General features: G+C 43.8%; 1 protein-coding gene across 2 annotated transcripts in view; it reads right to left on the minus strand.

Annotated features, from left to right (window-relative positions):
- TRIM36 (tripartite motif containing 36) overlaps positions 1 to 22154 on the minus strand; it is a 196163-nt gene that overhangs the window by 140715 nt on the left and 33294 nt on the right. Inside the window, exon 1 of one of the 2 annotated variants that reach the window (XM_030193497.1) lies at positions 6402 to 6613. The exons of the other annotated variant lie outside the window; for it this stretch is intronic. Within the exon in view, the coding sequence (XP_030049357.1) occupies positions 6402 to 6434 (33 nt within the window). The 5' untranslated portion in view covers positions 6435 to 6613. Of the gene's footprint in view, positions 1 to 6401; positions 6614 to 22154 lie in introns of those variants that run through there. 2 annotated transcript variants of the gene reach the window in all.

Below are 22154 nucleotides of genomic sequence, written 5' to 3' on the forward strand. Positions count from 1 at the left end.
CTACTTCTTAAAAAGCGAAATAATGGTGGGGGAGGGGGGCCCAAAAATATGTGGTTGCCTAGGGTCCAATATAGTGTTAATCCAACCCTGCCCACGGTAATTGTTTCTAGAATGAGTCCAGGGCCTGATGCACAAAGGCAGCCGCAAATTACGACCGCCTCAGTAAAATTTACCGAGTCGCAAACAGCAACCAATGCACAAAGGGGATTGAATGCAAATGAGATGAATGGATCCCCCTTCGGCATCAGTTGCTGTTTCCAACTCAAAGCTGTCAAATGCATTTAATAGCTTGTACAAAAGCCCTGGTGGTCCAGTGGACTGCCTCCCGACCCCCCCCCCCCCTCAACAAAATTGGTGGTCCAGTAGACCCCAGACCCCCCTCCCCCAAACAATCCATTGGTGATCCAGTGGACCACAACCTGGCAAATGACCTTGGTGGTCTAGTGACCCTCCCCGGTACCTTAAAGTTGGGCAAGGCTCTTCCCTTGGGTCCCGCCACTTTCAAAATGGCTGAATCCAGCTCGTGCCTGATCCATTCTAGGATGCACTGCACAGGGCTAAACATATAATAAGAACTCCTTATATGGTGTTTAGTCCCACCAGCTGCATCCCAGGGAGGGAGGGCTGTAAAAAAGGTGGATGCTATGTGTGGGTAGAAATGTATCAGTTTACTGAATTGTTACATGGTTGAGCTAAGCAAGGAGGTTTGATAATAGGAGACATTATGTCATCAAAAACCTGAAGCCAGTCTCCACCCACTAGACCTAAGGTGGTTTTATTTCTCCCCAATGCAGTCGCTGCCATCTTGGTAGACGCAAAAGAATTTAATTGATATAGCAACAAGCTCTGACTACTGGCTTCAGCACACACAATGGGCCAGATAGGCTCATGCTGTCTCCTGTTATCAAACCTCCTTGGAGCTAAGCAAACAGGGAGGTGGAGCAACACTAAGGCCGCAAACTCTCATGAGACCGCTGCGAGAGGTCAAAGCTGCCATTTTGATTCTTGGAGCTGGCACCACATGCACAGGCAGCAGTGACTGGGGATCAGTACTGCCCAAGGGAGAGGTGTTCTGCATCAGAGGCAAAGATGGAGAGGTGCTACATAATAGGAAGGGGGAGGGGGAAATGCACTTGGATAGGAAGGTAGGGAGAGGAGGAAATGCACATGGATGGAATGGAATAGAAGGGAAGGGATGAAAGGCAGCAAAGGAAGAGAAGAGGGGAGATGTGGTACACATGAAGTTTCCTAGTAGCAGGTTATTTTGGTGCTCTAGGGCCTGTTTTGACTGCCTTTTTACCGGGTTTTGTGTTATTTTTCAAAGTGTCTGGGCTGTTTATTTTTCAAACATGCTCAGGACTAGCAGGGTCTCAGGGTCTCCACTTCTGATTGAGCAGTGATGGGCACACCCTGCCAGATGGGTTTTCAGGATATCCACAAGGAAGATGCATGAGATTTTCATATGCCTTCTTGGTATACAGACAGATATCCTGAAAACCCGACAGTCAAAGATTGTTAATGTAAAAGTAAAGTGTGAGGGGGGAGAAGGTTATGTATGAAAATGTTGTTTTGATTCCCCCCACCACCACCACCACCACCACATACATAGCTTGCCTCACTGTTGCCACCCCAAATATCTATGTCTAGAGACACCACTGGAGACAGACTACGGCTGAAGGGGAAGGGTTGATTTAAGAATCCACCACCCAAGAATTATAAACCGTCATTTACAAATAAAATGGCCAGTTTTGTTGGGGGGGGGGGGGGGGGGGAGGGGGAAGAAGGGAAAAAAACAAACAAATAAAATGATCAACTTTTGTGTGGGAGGGATGGAATATAAAGTTCTGCCTTTAAAAAGGGGTTAATTGAAACAAATACATTATGTTTTATTAAAAACTAAAAAATAGAAATTGAACAGGGGAAGTTTTAAGTTGTGTATTTGTGGATCACGTTTAGCTAATGATCTTTTTGTCCTTATGTTTACCACAGCTTGTTTACTGATTGTAGTCCCACGCAGTAGAGCCAATACATGAACAACATCTTGATTTTCCATATTCCATTACTCAATTGTCATCATGGGAAAGTTGGCACAGGATAGAAAAATTACAGCAAGAACTAGGAAAAAGATGATGCCTTAAAGGACTGGATACGCAGTGTGCCGGGTGACGATACCAAAGCTTTTTACTAGTATTGTAAGTGTGACATCTGTGCATATCATAGTAACATAGTAGATGACTGCAGAAAAAGACCTGCATGGTCCATCCAGTCTACCCATGCTGATTTGGTTAGCCATGCCTCTACAGCCAAACATAACCGGAATGCAGCACATTTTTCCAGTGCACAGACTTTATTTGAAGTCGGCTATCATTTGACTACACTGTCAAGACAACAGAGCAGAAGGTGGAAGCACATTTTGCGTGCCATTCCAGTATTGCAATAATTGATCACTTAGGCAAGATCATCAAGGACATATCATGCAAAAATATAGCTCTACACTGAAAAAATTTTCTACACTCATCAAGCATGTCCTAGGCCCTGAAGTCCATGAAGAATTAATCTCGAACCTCGATGAAAAGGAGACATTGTACTCACTGATTATCGATGAAAGCACAGATAATATTGGCCTAGAGAAGCAGTCGTTCCTTGAACTATATTACCACATTTCTATGAATAATATCGCCCGAGTCTGGTACAGCGGAAGGAATATTAAGTGCCATTACCAAGTTTCTTGCAGCAAATCATCTTGCGATAGACAAATGCTTAGGCATAGCAACCGATGGCTGTAGTACCATGTGCATCAAAAATAATTCAGTTATAATCAAGGTTTTGTGAAGTGTGCCCTCCTAACATTGTACACAAAGTGTATTTGCCATTCAATTCCGCTGAGTTCTTCACATGCACTGATGGTGATGCCAAGGAACACTGAATTCATGGTTGCTGCGATCTATAACTGGTTCTGCCATTGTACTGTTCGCCAGCAGAATTACAAATTATTTGAATGCATTAATGTTGGCAAAGATCCACTAAAGATCCTGAAGTTGTCAGACACTCGCTGGCTATCCATAGCTGCTTGTGTTCAGCGTGCCCTTGAACAATATGATGAACTAAAGTTTCACTTCCAGATTGTCCAATGATGAGGCACGCAACTACACTGCTAAGCTGCTGTATCAGATGATCAGCTCACCTGAAAACAAGCTGTACTTGGTATTTTTGAGGCCCATACTACAGGAACTCATCCGAGTTAACAAGCTATTTGAGTCTGATAAAGCGAGCCCTGTCCAGCCACTCACTGAACTGATAACATTGTATCGCAACTAGAGAATGACATGAGGACAAAGTTTGTCACCGTCCCCACCCCGTCCCCATGGGTTCTGTCTCCATCCCCACCCCATCCCTGCAGGCCTTGTCTCCGTCCCCGCCCTGATCTGCAGAAGCCTCGAACAATTATGATTTTATATTTAAATCCTTTTATTAAAGTATAAAAAGAAACAATATGCTGTACAACTATTGTGTATGAATTACAAATAGAAAACAATAGTAACAGTGAGCAGCTATAATAACCCTCCTCACCACCACCTTCTACCCTTCCAACCCCAACAATAGCTGATTTCTACTACCCCAGGGAATCCTAATCCACCCTGTTAAAATGTCCAGGGGTACAAAATACAACTTGTTCTGTATGCCCTAGAAGGGAAAATATGTCTATGAAGCACTGTCAAGCTCTCCTGTCTTCCACAATCCTTCCTTCAATAGAAGATGTCTTCTTAGAAGATGTGCTGGTAGCAGAATGTACAGCACCCCCCATGCAAATTTTGCTAGTTGTGGCCAGCATGTTTGCTTGTTTTTCCAAAAAATCAAAATATCGTTATCTACATCACTCAAACATAAATAAGAGCCCAGTTCATTAACAGGCTTCAAAGTAGAAAATGACATAGGGCCAAAGTTTGTCCCCGTCCTTGTGGGCTCTATCCCCATCTCCCCGCCCCATCTCCGTGGGATCTGTCCCCGCAAGCTGTCTCCATCCCCATCCCTGCAGTTACTGTGGGTCCTCATCCCCATGTCATTCTCTAATTGCATCATGCTGTGGTGAATTGTGAGGCCAACCACATTCATATTGTGGGGAGCAACTCTGGCTTACAATTTGGAAGATAGGTCTAACCATCTACCATTGGCGGCTATTAACTTTGGGGTCAAACTCCAGTTGTTGCACGAGGCTTGAATTGAATGCACGTCTGCAGAACAACCAAAAGAGAACTGTAGGGATTACCTATTTGAACTTCTGAAGGAAATGCATCAAAGGCTACTGTCAAATATATAGCAGCTAGAGTGGCAGATCTTTCTCCATCTGTTGTCCTTGGAGCCCAGAAACCTCAACTATCAAAGTTAACATTTTTTATTATTATTATTTATTGCATTTGTATCCCACATTTTCCCACCTATTTGCAGGCTCAATGTGGCTTACATAGTACCCGTGATGGCGATCGCCAGTTCCGGTATAACAGATACATAGTGACATTGTAGAAGATTTATGAATGATAGACACATCAGGGAATAAGAGGGAAGGGTTGAGGTGTGACCAGATCGAGTATTAGTTTCGTTGTGTTGCAGGATCGAGGCATTTAGGTTGGGTCATTAGGGTATGCCTTTTTACCTCTATATAAGAGGAATCTTAGAGATCTGGAGCACCAGTGGATGCAAATCAGCACATTGTTGTGGCCAACCTTCAGTGACAATGGCATTGAGCAATTCTGGGTGACTGTGGCAAATCACACATACTTCAGAAGATCATGATTTCCTTCAGCTGGGGCATTTTGTACTATGTACGTTGGATTTACCTTTCAGCTATACAGCTGTGGAAAGAACTTTTTCTCAGATGAACCTTATCAAGACAAAGCTGAGGAACAGGATGCGGCAAGATATTCTGGAAGCCTTGCTACGTATACACAGCTATATAAGGTGCAAAGGCATATGCTGCAATGAGTTTATTCCAACAGCTGCGATGCTTAGTAAATTCAACACAGATATTAAGATATAATATTTTCAAACTATCATTGAAGTTTTTGGTGCACGTTGTTTATTAAAAATTGAAAGAGTTTTTTGTGTAGGTTTAACCAGGTCATAAACCTGTACAGCAGTGTCTTGAATGGAACCCCCCCCCCAAGCTATTTTTTCAGCACGAATTGGGCTGGACAATTTTTGGCCACCTGGCAACTCCTTAGGTTTATCCCTCACAGGAAAAAAATCTGCCTCATGATTTTCTGCACTCTAAAGTACCCCTGAGATAAAGGCAAGAAAGGAAGAGCAGCTGAAATGAAGAAACCAAAAGCACAGCTCAATTCCGTTTTGAAAGACTCTCCACAGGCAGAATTATTATTTTTCTTTTGGCTTAAATAGCAGGAAGATCATCAAGATCTTTTATATTCAAACTGTATACCCTTTAATATATCAGTGGCTTTCATTGTGCTTGACACTATAAATTTAAGGCTACAGAATGCTGCTCTACTATTCCCTAACAGAATATCAGATAATTACAACTATGCATGCAATTAGAATATAAACTCATACAAAAGATATATGTAGTCCATTTTTCAATTTGTATTTGAAAGCATAAAATAAATACAGCTCTACTATTCCATAACAATGTCAATTAAATTACAACATGCATACAATTAGAATCTAAACTCATACAAAAAATATACGTAGTACTTTTTTCAATTTGTATTTAAAAGCATAAAATAAATACATACAGCTTAAGAACAAAGCAAAAGCCTAGCAATAAAACAAAACAAAACAAAAAAAAGCCATAAGAACTTCATGTCAAAAAGTTCCCACATCTAACTCTGGAATCATAGTCCCTTTTCTGTAAACTTAAAAAAAAATGAAAAGAACATTATTTCTTCACTTAAATAGAAAATCATCCTTGCAGTTTGCGCCATCTTCCTTACTTAAGCAAACAAGGTAAAGCAGGGTACGTTCGAGCAACCGATTTCACAGCTAATCAAAAAAAAAAAAAAAGACCCACCCAGGCCAAAAACAAGTCGAGAGAATAAAAGTAACTACCACATGGAACGGTTTCTAAACGGTCCCGCAAAGTTAGCGGCGCGTCTTAGCACCGCCTAGCGGACGCAAACGCTTCTCCAGCAAGCGGAGCTCCGCACGCAACAAGTGGCCCGCAAACAGCCCGGGGGCCGATGCGTCACTGTGCACTGCACTCCTCCTCACTGGCTCCGAAGTTTAGAGCGAACCCCTATCCAGGGACCAAAACATCAGGAGCCGTTTGCCCCTATCTGCCTGCCTCCCCTCTAGTCACTATCGCGTCTCAGATTAAGTCACCTTTGGCCGCAGCCCCCCTCCAGATGCGGAAAACTAGAAAAACACAAAGGCAGCGGCGCGTTACTTACGGTAGAGTTTTCCGCTTGCAGTTTGGTCTCCATGGCCGGGGACAGAAGGGACGCACGTGCGCACAGGTAAGCCAGGCTGCGATATGCAGGACCTCGCCCCAAGAATGGTGGTGGTGGGGGGGGAGGCGAGCCTTCTGCGGGACGGCGGTTTGCAGTTGCCGGAGCTCACGCACAGGAGGGACCCGCGCGGACAACAACCACACTCGCCTCGCCTTCCCCGGCGCGAGGTGAAAACTCCCCGGATTTAAAACACGGATCCAGAGCAGAAAAAGTAGGCGGAGACGGCCCCCGCGTCACCATGGAGACAGTGGCCACTACACAATGTGATGACACTACAGAGGAGGGAGAGAGCGCAGGCTTCGGTGGCTGAAGGGGCGGGAAAGGAGGCGGAAGGAAATGGACCGCTTTAAGTATTTTCATCTGCAAAGTACTGCAGGGGTGAAAGAGGGACACTTTCTTTTAGTATTTAAGTTTAGTTTTGGAGATCTCTTCAAAGTACTTTAGTAAGAGCAGGAGGGATAGGGCGGTGCCTTTGCCGCCAGTGGGGTCTGGCACGCCGGAGCTGTCCAGCACTGCAGCACCAGCTATTCTCTCCCGTCAACGCTTCAGAGTCTTGGGTTGGGTCGGCGTTTGTATTTCATTCTGGACTTTTCTTAGCGCCTTTACCACGGATGTGATCCAACTACTTATAAAGCATGAGGCTAACAGACTGTGCTCCCTTTGCAGTTGTATTGCCTCTCCGCCTCCCTATGCTGCTTGGAGAAGAGGAAGGAATAACAATCCTTAGAAACTTAACGAGCAGTATGCTACACTAATTCTATTATCTCACGCGCAGCTGTACAGTGCAGCCTTGTACCAGAAGGCACAAAGACAGTGGTATGTGTAACCTTATTGTTGGGGATGTTAATGGGATAGGCTGTAGCAGCAGTCCAGCTCTGCACTAAAAATCACCCTTCTTTGCTTGCAGCCCCGCCTCTTCCTCGCAAAGGAAAATGTTTGCTACAGCTACCACTAAAGGATTTAGAAAGTCTCTTTGGGTATGATACATTACATAGATAAAAACCTGAAAAGGTTCAGCAGTCCCCATTACTGATGAATCAGCTCAAACTATAGTATGATGTAGCCAAAGCTGCATAGACCAGACTGCAGATGCTGTTTCATCATGACAGTCTAAGCTGTAATAGAACAGAACCTTCCCCAAAGTCAGTACTTCAAGTTATAGATTCAACAGATAGCTACAAACACAGTGTGGTAAATGATCCCACACTGGGGACCAAGTTTGTTGAAAGGAGTTCCAGGCTCTAGGTTACTGCCTACTTGCATCCACTCTCTCCATCTTCATTAAATTGAATAGGTCATGCCTCCAAGCAGTAACCGATGGAGTTGCAGCCTGTCTCCAACACATCAAGATAGGCTTTCTAGCTAAAAAAAAAATGCCTTATACAGCACAAGATTAGGCCCTGATCACAGATGCAAGGAAACAAAATTTGAAAACAATTGAAGGTCTGCCTGGAGAGGTACGTACGCATCTACCCAATATTGCTGAAAGGTGGGTCTGCACCCGCACGCAAAGAGGTCTTATTAAGGGGCAGGTCCAGAACATATTCACTAATGTAGCCGGCTCACTTCTACAACGCTGCCATTGCCGCAATTCATGCCAAAAAGGGCCAATAAGGGAAAATGTACAAACAGTGCAAAAACTGATATTGCTGTTCTTGAAAAGCTGATGAACATGTAAGGCACTTCATGTGCTTCATGGGCAACCGCAGCTGATCACTTGTAACTTGTTCTTCCATCAATAAAGTCCTGTTCCAAACATCAGCCAGAGTCATTGCCAAAGACAGGAGCCAGACTACGTAAGCTGATCTGATAAAGGGATAAACTTGCTTTAGAAGTGCGGGATAAGAGCAAAGTTTCAGCAAGTGAGTCTGCAGCATCTTCATTTAAGGTAGACGCATCCAGCGCATGTACATAGAGACGTACCTGATGGTAAGCAAGCCAGGCACCTGATTGCAGACCCCCCCTCTTCTTAGAGCTGTTCAAAGGACTTCATAGATCCCTCATCCGGCACGAGGTCCCAAACAAGTCAAACTGTGACGTAACCAACATTTAAATACAACTTGGTCCCATCAGGATCCAAATCCTTATTACTCCAGAGAGAGGGAGCAACACAGTAGAGGAAGAGGGAAGTTTCAGCTGCTTACAAATCTATTTCCAACCCTTGGTGCATAGTTTTTAAAATAGGATGTGCTGTATGAAGATAGCACAATAGGTGTGTTGGCACCAGCAACTGTTGTTCCTGTTAAATAGCGGTAAAGTGAGCTGTTCCTTTTATCCAGTCCACTAGATGCCTCACAATACAAGCCACGTTATTACATCTCAAGTCAGGCAGTTTTAAGCCCCTTTTCTCAAAAGGGGAGAGAGAGAGTTGAGATAAAGAGACACTAGGCCTTTTATTATGCCAAAGAAATTTGTTAAGACTTCTGAAAGACAGCCACATCCCAGTTAGTAAGGTATATAGGAAAGGTCTGCAAGACAGAGACATTGCGGGAATAACACCATTTTATATAAGGCTATTCGGCCCATGAGGGGCATTGGTACCCATAAAGCAAAAACATCCAAAGTCTTTCTGAGAAAAACTGTAGTTTTTCCGATAGGCCTCTGTCAGCTTACTGGTCAAATAAATTCCCAAATATTTCATTTTATGCTGCACTTTCTTCAGTGGAAATGGGTCACCCCAATCAGCAAATTGATACCCTCCCAGGGCCATGGCCTCAGATTTACTAAGATTAAGAGAGAAACCAGACACCATGCCATGAGTGTACCAGGTGCACAAGCGTCCTCAGTGATTAGGCTAGGTGTGTAAGAATACACAGCATGTCATCCGCAATTCCATACACTTTACCATTTCCCTCCCACTAGTAAGGCCACTGACCTGAGTCTGCCCACAGTGCAATCAACAGGGGCTCCAAAACAAACACAGAAAGCAACAGCACCAAAGGGAAATAATCCAAAATTCTCCCACTGACTAGCACCGCCAAGAGAGGGTTAGTATATAAAAGTTTTATCATGTCCAAAAAGGGACCCCCAAATCCATATTTATCCAATAAAAGTCCCAATTTACACAGTCAAATTCCTTTTGGGCATCTAGGCTGATTAAAAGAGCAGGAGCATTTTCAGTAGTGCAATGTCCCATAGCTGCCATAACCTTACAGACATTTGAAAGCTCCTGACAGGATTGTACAAAGCCCACCTGATCCTCATGGATAAGATCTGGCAGCAGGCCTGACACCCGAGTCACTAAGATCTTAGCTATCAGCTTCGCCTCAAAATTGAGCAAAGAGATAGGTCTATGCAAGTCCAGCCGAGTGGCTTAGGTAATACCACTATAACTGAATGGTTTGCATGAGCCGGAAAAGCAGCAGTATCACAAACTCGTCCAAGATATGCCTCCAATATGATCCTGGAGAAGTTTATAAAATTTGGCACTTAGTCCATCAGGGCTTGGAGTCTTCACCAGTGGGGCCTGTTTTATGGCCTGAAAGATCTCCAAAGCTGAAATCAGCTCATGCAAATTCACAGCCACCACATGTGGGTCTATCCTAGGCAAAGCCAGAGTAGAGATATAGGACTGAACAGTTTCAAGTAAGACAGAGGCTTGCTGATAGAAGCGAGCAAAATATTGCAAAAACAAATGTATCAGCTAGTCCTTATTAGACTCAAATTTTTCTTGACAACGTATACCTTTACAAAACTGAGGACCCTCCCAGGGATGGGCTATTCCCACGTCTATATAGCTTATGTTTATAATACACAAGGGACTTAACAGTCTGGTCATGCACTAGAGAATTGAGGGCCACCCTAGCTGCCTGTAAATTGTCTTTGGCCATTGTAGGAGGACATTAATTCGCTCCCTCTTACATCGGTCAACCTGACATTCCAAATACAACAGTTCTTTGGTCTGTTTCCATCTCCTAGCAGCCACATAGACAATGGTTTCCCCTCTCAAAATAGCCTTCGCTGTTTTCCAAAATAATATAGGGGCCGAAGCATGGCGCTCATTATCCGCCAAATAATGTTTCCACTTCTGGACAAGATAAGATCTAAAGGAAGAATCCCAATACAAATATGATGGAAAATTACAAAGTTTAGGCGCCCGCTCATCCAATACACCCTGCAGATCAACTCGTATAAAGGAGTAATCTGAAAGCATTAGGAGATCTATATTTGCTTCAGTAACCCTATGGAAATGGGTGGATGTCACAAATATATAATCAATGCGAGACATGACTGAATGTGCCCTAGCAATATGGGTAACATCTTTGTTCAGAGGATGAAAAATCCGCCAGGAATCCACTAAATCTAAGACTTTGCAACAATATTGAAGGCCCCAACTAGGTCTAAGATCGACAGGCACCACAACTTTAATCAGTGTTTGAAAAAAAGGAGAGAGTGAAAACATTAGGGGCATAGATATTCAGAATGACCAGCTCTGAGTTCTGAACGGTCAAATGGACCAAAGTATATCGACCCTCACATCCCTCTAGCACCTTATGAATCTGATATGGTATTGATTTACTGAGCAAGAGTGCCACCCCTGCACTACGGGTAGTGCCGGATGAATAGTGTACTGCCCCACCCAGCTACGCTTCAATTTTTGGTGTTCCTCATCGTTTAGGTGGGTTTCCTGAAGACAGGCAATATGAAAACACTTTTTATTTAGCTCCTGTAAGATCTTTGTCCTCTTAATGAGCGAATTAATACCCACCACATTCCAATAACAAACCCTCAGGGAGGTTCCCACTGCACAATGGTAATACTCATCCAGAACAGATTTCCTGGGGTCTCCAAATGCCCAGCCTCCACCAGGGTCCCCCCATTGTACCATAGACCATTAGCAAGAAACACCATACTCACAGCCATCCACACAAGCAAACCTGAAGTACAACTTCTAACCCCCAAAACAACTGTCCCATCCAACCGCCCCTTCCCCCCCAAAGTCCCCAACACCCTATCACACATACCCAGAAAAAGACTCCCCCATAAACCAACCCCCATCCAATCAAAGGTCATACACACAATCATTCCCCAAACATACCATCCCCAAATCTGGCTCCACACTATACAGCTCAACAAGCAAAAAGTTACCACTAGCCAGATCACAAAACTACAAGTCCTAAGCCAGCAATTTAGTCCCTCAGTAAGTTCCTCAGATAATGTCCACATTATGTTTAAGGAGATGCTGGAATAGCCAGGCCACGTGCCACAGGCCTCCAGTAGAGGCTAGAGAGAAAATTAAACTATAAAGTCAGGCTCCCGATTCTGATGTAGATGGAGAGCACAGGCTGTTTTCCATAGAGAGCGAGTCCAAAAAGGCCTGTGCCTCTGCAGGGGTGTCATAGAAAACAGTATGGCCCTTATGGATCACCCGAAGGCGGGCTAGATAAAGAAGCACGAAGCGGATCTGGCATTTATATAATACTGTGCATATTACACTGAATTCTCGACAGCAGGATGCAACTGAATAGTCTTGAAAGCATAGAATCTTATGATTGTCCACTTGCAAAGTTTTACCCGCATAGCGCCCGCAATGTTTCCACCTTGTGGGCAAAGTTCAGAACTCTTAAGATCACCACAAGCGGTCTGGAACCTTCGGGCCCATGGGCCCCCAGCCGGTGAGCTCGCGCAATCTGGAATGGTCCGTGGCATGCACCTAAGTGCATACTCTAGCTAATTTTTCAAATAGTTCAACAAGTCTCCCTCCTGAACACTCTGGAATGCCCACCAGGCGCAGATTGTTACATCTAGCATGGTTTTCCTGATGTTCGATTTTGTATTTAGATTTTTAGTAATTTATTGTATTCTTAAATTTCACATATTTTACCGTTTTGCATGTATAATATGCATGGCCATTATAAGACCACTGTCTCTATGAGACATTCTGCATCCATCATGTATATTTTATTTAAATATATTTTATCTGTATACTTTATTTGTTATTTTAAATTTTATACATCTTTGGTTCATTATATACATGGGCTGTGATTACACACACATTATATAAATGGGTTGCGATTACATATATGCACTTTAAACGTATACTTTTGATATAAAATTTTATTTTAAAGCCACTATTATATATGATATGTGTCTTTATGGTTTTATTATATATGTTATATTTTTGTTTTAGACCCCTGAAGAAGGCCTTTTCGGCCGAAACATGGACCGTGTTGGGTCGCAATAAATTATTCTGGTTTCCAACATTTGTGGCTTCAGTCTGGTCCTTCTGGATAGCTTCCGCTTGTTTTGTTGTGGTCTTTGATTTTGTATGCCAGGGAATTAAACTGTTTATAGCATCTTGCCTAGTCTCCACCCGATGCAGAGTCCTCCACCATGCCTGTTCGCTGCTGCACCTCATCAGGTTCCAGGCCCAGACTATCCAAGCATTCATGAGCATTGTCAGTTTTATTGAACTGTTGTAATTTTTTGTCAATAGCAGTCTCTACAGCTGCTTTCACTTTGGAAATTATTTCCGCAGTCCATTCTGAGCTCACGGCAGGGCTTGGCAGGGGTGCTTGCAGCTCCATCTTGGTGTCCCACAGTTCGGCTCCTGTCTTGGCCCTTGCGCAAGCCTTTCGCAGCCATAAGATTCGGAAAAATGCCCCAAGGAGCACAAGCACATGAGGTAAGGGTTCCAGGAGATAGCCAGCTACACGGGATGGGTATTCAATATTTGCAGGTTTTTAAGGAGGGAAGCAGATAGCAGCGCTGTTCAGCGTCCGCTCTGCCTCATGGCTCCACTGGAAGTCAAACACCATGTTTTTAAAAGTAATCCTTTTCTAAATATCTTAATCTAGCATTAGGATCATGGAACCTTTACTTTATTTCTGCATGGACATTACTGCAACTATTTAAGGGAAAGTATACTCCTGCAGTAATATGAGGAAACAAAGGGCTCTCTTAGTAAAACATATAGCAAGTTTTTGCACTTACTGCACTGAACAGCAAAATGTATTAACTGCAAAGGCTGTACTGAAGTTGTTGGGGGTGGATCCAGCATGTCCTCTGCAATTACTGCACTGAAATGTCCTTTATCCAGCATTAAGAATGTTTGCAATTAACGTAGATCCAATTAACACCTCCTCTAGAAGAAGTAGATGGTAGATACATCCACAATAACTATACAAGTGATAGCTCATGGTAAAAGGTGTGCACTCACTACAGTGTGAAGTCTCTGCCCATTCTATGCCTAGTTCTCACCTCCTACCACAGCATGCAGTTAATACAGGAATTAGCACACGTACTGTCATGGAACCGTCCAAGTTATCATGCCTATAATAGTAATAGGGTACACTAATGCACTTTAGTAAAAGGTGTCTAAAGTTCCTAGTATTGTAGTAACTAAAAAAAAAAAAAAAGTCAGCTCTTCTTTTTAAAGGCATCATTTAAAATAGATATTACAGCCCTCTGTGGTAAAGGGTACAGCAAATCCAAGAAAACAGGAGGAGCCTCCACGGAGAATCAAAGCAAAACAGCAAACGTAGATGCTGACAAATGTGCAAACCAATAGGGAAATAATATCAAGAAACAGTTTATTCAGAATATATTCTGAATAAAAGGGTACAGCAGCATCATTCTCCCTAGATACTTTGGCAGCTGGTTAACATGAAAGAGTAACTGAGTGTGTGTGGGGGGGAGAGTACTGTGCACCTTTATTCTGTTAAATTAGCTGGGTTGTCAGTGAAATCATCTGAGTAGTGTGCCCATTCAAAAAGAACACTGAGCAGGACAAAAATAAAATCCTTAGAATTGAAAAGCAAAAGGAGTCAATTACCTGTGAAAGTCAGAATTTCCTGGATCCTAGTTGTGTGAATTTCCTTTGATATTGGTAGCTCCCAGGTTACTAATACATGCATGGGAGGACCTGGACCTGTAGCTCAAATTCAAACCTCGGTTTGAGGTAACCTTAGTGATTACCTCTTTCCAGAGGTAATTTCATTTCATTCAAGGAAGAGAGATGAACTGCCCACTCCTCATTTCTTACTTAGGCCCAGATGCATCAACCAAACGTAAAAAAAGCAAAAACATAAAAGCCATTACCGAATTTAAAAAAAACGAACAATGCTCCAAAAAAACAAGTTGCACATGTTCGGTGCGGTATTGTAAAGAACAATGCATCAAACTGGTGTAATCCCCGTCGGTAATCGGCTCCTAAAGCATGCGCAGAGCAGCCCAGCGTTATGCTGTCTGCTCTGCGAATACCACAAACGTCAAAAAACACAAACACATGGATCGGGAGGGGGCAAAGGCGCTCAGGAGCGTCCTGTATGGATGGCCTTGCCCCCCCTCCCCCGCCCGTGGTCGCCGCTGCTGCTCCCCGCTTCCTCTGCCAGCATTAAATAAAGAAAACAAAAATCAAAGCTTTAAGAGCCCCGGCCCCCCTCCCTTCCTGTCTCTCAACTCTTTCTTTCTGCACACAGCTCTGCCTCCCGCCATCCTCCGCCCCGCCCCGCCACCCCCCTGAGATCGTCTCCACCGCTCTCCCCCTCCCCCGGGCCCCCCCCCCCACGCATTACCGGGCCCGTGCAGCGCCTCTCACCTCTGTATGAAGGCGCTGCACGGGCAAGAAGACCATCAGATCGCTGCAGTCTTCAGGACGTCTCTCTCCTTCGGTCTTCCCTGACCTGGGCCCACCCCCGTCTGACGTAGGTTTCTTACGTCAGACGGGGGCGGGGCCAGGTCAGAGAAGGCGAGAGACGCCCTGAAGACTGCAGCGATCTGATGGTCTTCTTGCCCGTGCAGCGCCTTCATACATAGGTGAGAGGTGCTGCACGGGCCCGGTAATGCGTGGGGGGGGCGGGGCATGGGGGCAGAGGATGGCGGAAGGCGGAACTGTGTGCAGAAAGAAAGAGTTGAGAGACAGGAAGGGAGGGGGGCCGGGGCTCTTAAAGCTTTGACTTTTGTTTTTTTTTAATTTAATGCTGGTGGAGGAAGCGGGGAGCAGCAGCGGCGACCACGGGCAGGGGGGGGCAAGGCCGTCCATAAAGGACGCTCCTGACGAGCACCTTTGCCCCCTCCCAAACCTTTTTTTTTTCTTTTTCACTTTTATAGTGATGCAGGGAGAGCGAGGAGCAGCAGCGACCTCGAGTGTCAATAAAAGACGCCCCTGACTCGCGTTTTCGCCCCCTCGCTTTTTTTGTTTTTTACATTAAAGTTTTTTAGTCGGATAGCCCTAACGACAGGTACAGACCTGTCGTTAGCTTTCCGGCACTTTTCCTGCGTTAGGGTAGTCGGAAAACTTTGATGCATCTCGTTTCTATGGGGTTTCTACACAATTTGCTCATCAGCATTCCATTTTCGTTTTCTGCTACCGTGGTCGGAAAATGGCCTTTAATGCATGCCACGGTTTGAAAATTCTTCGTTACAGGGTCGTTAAAGGGTCATTAAAGTTTAGTGCATCTGGGCCTGTTTCCTACATCATTGGCTGATTTTCTTGTATAAGCTAGTAACGGGTAGAGTCCTCCTTTTACCTACACTCAGCACCATAGACTTATTACATCTCTCCTACTCTGATTACTATTTTTCCTCTTTATTTCATGGAACTTTTTTTTATACCCCCTGCTTGAAGGATACCTCCTTTGGTACTGATTATCTACAGTAACAGCAATAGTCATTGCTCCATATAACCACAGCTGCTCTGTCTGCATTCCCCCTCCAATAAAAGCTCCTATTACAGATTCCACTGAGACACAGCCATCTGTTAATGGCTGAAGGGGAAGAAGAGAGAGGGGAAATGCTAACATCCTGGCTATGTACTACAGGATTCTCTAACAAATGTACTCCACTCGTTTGAAAAACATATTTTTATCAATTTAATCTATTTGATTATCAAAACATCTTCATGCTATATACTTAAACCCACTACTGGTTTTGTGAATATCACATTTTCGCCGTATCACATAGCATCCAGCAACTTAACGTTCATACATTATTCACCAGGTTCTTGTCCTTAAATCATCTCAATTGCCTTACATATCCTTAGATAGTTCATTTTCAAAACAGGTTTTTTTCATATAAAATCAACCCACTTCCTTCGGATATAAGGCAACCTTGACTTGCACTGGGAAATGAAAATAGTTCAAAATGTCAAAAGTCTCTTGCCGTGCCGGATGTGATGGATCCACTGTTGCTGTTGTTAATTGTCCATCTTTTGGTCGCGTGAATAACTGAAACTCTTTACGGGAATAGGATGTCCACAGAAACCGCCAAACTCAACTATCAGTTGAAATAATGCCGTTCCTCAATGCGAGACCGCACTTCGGGATTTCCTTCCTCAAGAGGAACTATTTCTCAGATCCTTCGGGACTAGTCTCCAAGTGGGGTGTCCTAAGCCCCGCCCGTGGATAATTTATTTATTTCCTCCTATGCACGGCAGTTAGTGCACGCCAACTGGTCACTGCACATGTAGCACATGAGCCCTTACTGCTAGATCAATGGGTGGCGTTAAGAGTTCAGGCCTGTTTTATGCGCACGCTGGTTTCAGTTTTACCGCATGCCCTTTCCCCGTCCCATTTAAAAAAAAAATAAGCCCTTTTTTGCAGACGCAGTAAAAGCTGGCCTGGCGCATGCCCAAAACACATGCCCACACTACCGCAGGCTACTTTTTACTGCAGGTTAGTAAAAGGACTCTTCAATTTTTTATTCCAGTTGGTGCCTTATTTGCTATGGCAGTTGCACAAGTTGAAGCTTGTTTAGCAACAATACCTAGATGTTTCAGCACAAACTGGCTTTGAATTTACAGAAAACAATTTCTGTACCCCATTTGGAAAGGATTGTCTTCCATAACTTCGTCACTATTAACGGGATGGATATTACACTGTAAACCGAGGTATGATTTGGGAGTGCTTCTGGATCCTACATGATTTTTCCTTCTGCATATTAAAGGTAGCGATTCATAGTAAGTTTTTAAACTGCAAATTTTGCAGAGATTGAGGTCTTTTTTTGGTTTTGGTTATTTTGAGTGCTGAAGATTTCTGGATGATGCTTGAAGCACTGGTGGTTTTGACTATTACTGTAATGCATTCTTTGTGGGTTTGCCAGTATCATCTTTTGGAATCATTTCAAGTGATTCAAAATGCCGTGGCATAACTAATTATTGGTGCTTAGCAATATGATAACATTACCCCCAAACCTGCAGGCACTTATGGGTTACCAGTGACTTGCACATTCAATTTAAGATCATTCTGCTGGTATTAAGGGCACTGTAAGGGATGGTTCCAGGCTCATTGACCAGTATGATTAAGTTGTATTTTTCAAGGTATGCATTTCATTCAAGTGAGTATGGTTTGGTTATGTTACCTGCTGCATTGTCTGTTTGTCTGGTTCAAATTCGCAAACATGCAGTCTTTAATGTGGGTCCTGTGTTCTGGAATTTTCTTCCAGAAGAGATATTAAGCTAAAATTTGACCTTTTGAGCTTTAGGAAACTGGTAAAAGCATATGTTTTACTTTATCTTTTGGGGCATCTGGAGCTGTGGGCCAAGGGGTCTTGTCCGAGTGTGTTTGTTTGGTGACAGGCATTAATGTGGTCTGATGTACGTAGTTGTGTTTTGGTTTTGTGATATTATTCTGATATGTAGATATATTAGATTTATTTGTATTTGTTGTTGTCATTGCATATGAAGATGTATTTTTTGTGTTTTACTATACCCTGCCTAGTATTGTGGATACTGCCACACTAGTATGGCACTATTCTACTCAAAAGCAAACTTATGCAATACCAGAAAATAGTAGAAATTCTAGAGGAGTGAACCACTATCGGGTATTGCAGATTTTAGGGGAAGTCTCATATAGTCACCGGGTTCTCTTGCATTATCTCGCTCGCCAATCAAATGAACCCCTCTAGGTGACAGTTTTAATCATAGACAACCCCCCCTAGCTTCCTCAGTGTGCAAAAAACAATTTTTTTATAATTTTTATATTTTTAGTTTCACTGCTGTGTCACTGAATGCACTTAACGCTTCACCCACGCACACTCTGTCTTTTAACCATTTCAATGCTAATGATGGTAGGCTCAAAAAATTACTTATCCGAGTATTCCGGTGTGCATGTGGACCCCGACCGGTGCCTGTTTCGCTTTCAAAGCTTTGTCAAGGGATAAATGTAGCACCGGATCTGTTGGAACAAAAATAGGCCTGTCAGCATTTATATTACCACTGTTCCTCCAGCAAATTTAATCATCGTCACGGCTCACTTTCACTCCGTTGTCTTATCCGTTGGTCTCCATGCAAAAAGCATGGCAGCGGCGTCTTATCAACAGTAGCTATCCCAGAAATCACCGACGTCTCCTGGCACATCCGGAGTCTGGATTGTGTTTCACATAAAACATCCCCAATGTATGTATGTATTAAGCCCTTTGGGTTCCAGGGTTTCTAAGTGGTAAATCCAAAAAGATTTGTGCTGCAATAGTTTCCTGTTGTGATCACCACCCTCGATGAGGGGACTACATGATCTATCACCATGCATCTTAGGTCAGTCACTCTACGGTTATTTTGTACGCAATGCTGGACCAACGGAGCTCCAATATTCTGAGCTGCTATGCGTGATCTGTGTTCTGTCATCCTAGCATGAAGCGATCTGCTTGACTTCCCTATACAGACCTTGTTGCACGGACACCTTATATATGATGTCTGGAATGCGTGGTGTGATGTCTCAAATGATACTCATGGCCCTCATGTTGAAAGCTGGTCGCTTCAACTGTGAGCTCGCAAGCTTCCCAGTTCAACCTATTGCATTTATAATGGCCCAGTGTCTTCTTTGGAATAGCGGATGCTTCATCGGGTAGCTGCGCAGGACTCAATAATTCCTTTAAATTTTTAGCTCTTGAAAATGTCGTCTAAGGCGATATTGTTTAAAGAGTGGATGTGTTCTCATTACATCCCAACGTTGTCTGATAATACCTGCTGCTGTTTCACCTCCTGGAGCAAAACGCACGACAAATGTCATAACTGGGTCTCTGCCAGGCACTTGTGACCTGGATTGGCCACTGTTGGAAGCAGGATACTGGGCTAGATGGACCATTGGTCTGACCCAGTATGGCTGTTCTTATGAGGGACTATCAAAAGCTTTCTGAAAACCTAGATACACTACATCAACCGGCTTACCGTTAGCCACACCTTCAAAGAAATTAAACAAATTGGTGAGGCAAGACTTTGCTTGGCTGAATCCATGAATTCATGCAGACTCTGTCCACGTTAGTTGCGCCATTTGCACACGGTAATTTGTTTCTTTGAATGTTTTTTTTTTTGACTGGGCATGACAGGTGCAGAGTGTGAGCATTCCTGCACTAACCAGTTAGCATGCAGTAATGTACAGTGGGGGAAATAAGTATTTGATCCCTTGCTGATTTTGTAAGTTTGCCCACTGACAAAGACATGAGCAGCCCATAATTGAAGGGTAGGTTATTGGTAACAGTGAGAGATAGCACATCACAAATTAAATCCGGAAAATCACATTGTGGAAAGTATATGAATTTATTTGCATTCTGCAGAGGGAAATAAGTATTTAATCCCTCTGGCAAACAAGACCTAATACTTGGTGGCAAAACCCTTGTTGGCAAGCACAGCGGTCAGACGTCTTCTGTAGTTGATGATGAGGTTTGCACACATGTCAGGAGGAATTTTGGTCCACTCCTCTTTGCAGATCATCTCTAAATCATTAAGAGTTCTGGGCTGTCGCTTGGCAACTCGCAGCTTCAGCTCCCTCCATAAGTTTTCAATGGGATTAAGGTCTGGTGACTGGCTAGGCCACTCCATGACCCTAATGTGCTTCTTCCTGAGCCACTCCTTTGTTGCCTTGGCTGTATGTTTTGGGTCATTGTCGTGCTGGAAGACCCAGCCACGACCCATTTTTAAGGCCCTGGCGGAGGGAAGGAGGTTGTCACTCAGAATTGTACGGTACATGGCCCCATCCATTCTCCCATTGATGCGGTGAAGTAGTCCTGTGCCCTTAGCAGAGAAACACCCCCAAAACATAACATTTCCACCTCCATGCTTGACAGTGGGGACGGTGTTCTTTGGGTCATAGGCAGCATTTCTCTTCCTCCAAACACGGCGAGTTGAGTTCATGCCAAAGAGCTCAATTTTTGTCTCATCTGACCACAGCACCTTCTCCCAATCACTCTCGGCATCATCCAGGTGTTCACTGGCAAACTTCAGACGGGCCGTCACATGTGCCTTCCGGAGCAGGGGGACCTTGCGGGCACTGCAGGATTGCAATCCGTTATGTCGTAATGTGTTACCAATGGTTTCGTGGTGACAGTGGTCCCAGCTGCCTTGAGATCATTGACAAGTTCCCCCCTTGTAGTTGTAGGCTGATTTCTAACCTTCCTCATGATCAAGGATACCCCACGAGGTGAGATTTTGCGTGGAGCCCCAGATCTTTGTCGATTGACAGTCATTTTGTACTTCTTCCATTTTCTTACTATGGCACCAACAGTTGTCTCCTTCTCGCCCAGCGTCTTACTGATGGTTTTGTAGCCCATTCCAGCCTTGTGCAGGTGTATGATCTTGTCCCTGACATCCTTAGACAGCTCCTTGCTCTTGGCCATTTTGTAGAGGTTAGAGTCTGACTGATTCACTGAGTCTGTGGACAGGTGTCTTTCATACAGGTGACCATTGCCGACAGCTGTCTGTCATGCAGGTAACGAGTTGATTTGGAGCATCTACCTGGTCTGTAGGGGCCAGATCTCTTACTGGTTGGTGGGGGATCAAATACTTATTTCCCTCTGCAAAATGCAAATAAATTCATATACTTTCCACAATGTGATTTTCCGGATTTAATTTGTGATGTGCTATCTCTCACTGTTACCAATAACCTACCCTTCAATTATGGGCTGCTCATGTCTTTGTCAGTGGGCAAACTTACAAAATCAGCAAGGGATCAAATACTTATTTCCCCCACTGTACATTCTCTTCTAGAGTTGGAGAAAGCTTACTTTAGTCCTTATAACTTAATCACCTTACTGCATACAGAAAACATTTCACTGCCACAGACGTTGAAACATTGTATACTTTTGTTACCTTTACGAGCATCTTGGAGAGGTTTGGCGAGGAAGCTGGGGGGTAACCCCAATGTATCAGAATTGTTGTCTTTAAGGGGAAATCCGCTGTTCCCACCAGGGTTGGAAAATCCGGCCTTTACACAACGGAAGGAAAAAGGTTTTGTATGTTTGAAGACGATTTTAGATGGGGAAGGGAAATTAAAAACTCTAGAACAACTCACACTAGAGGGAGAATGGAGGCACATTTTTAGTTATGGTCAGATGAAGCATTATATTCAGTCCTGGAGAAGTGCTTAAACTTCAATTAGGTGAGAAAATTCAGAAATTTTTTGATGATATCTCAGATGAAGCCCCATCAATCTCGCAGCTTCAGAAGAAGCTATGGACCCTGACACCGCGGGTGGGGTTGACTCAGCTCCGTCGGCGGTGGGAGGCAGATACGGGAGCAGATTTATTTAACTGGGATGTTGAAGCCTATATTAAAAGTATTCCCCGACTAATAAGTGAAGCCAATTACAGGGAATGTGCATTCAGGGTGTTACACAGAGCCTATATCACACAAGTTCAACTGTCCTGAATAGGAGAGACTCTTACACCAAAATGCTTGAAATGTAATCTTGTGGAGAACACTTTTTATCATGCATTTTGGGAAGGTAGTAAATTATTTGACTTCACTAATATCACGTAGAATAG

This window comes from Microcaecilia unicolor, chromosome 2 (genome assembly GCF_901765095.1).
Source record: "Microcaecilia unicolor chromosome 2, aMicUni1.1, whole genome shotgun sequence".
NCBI lineage: Eukaryota > Metazoa > Chordata > Amphibia > Gymnophiona > Siphonopidae > Microcaecilia > Microcaecilia unicolor.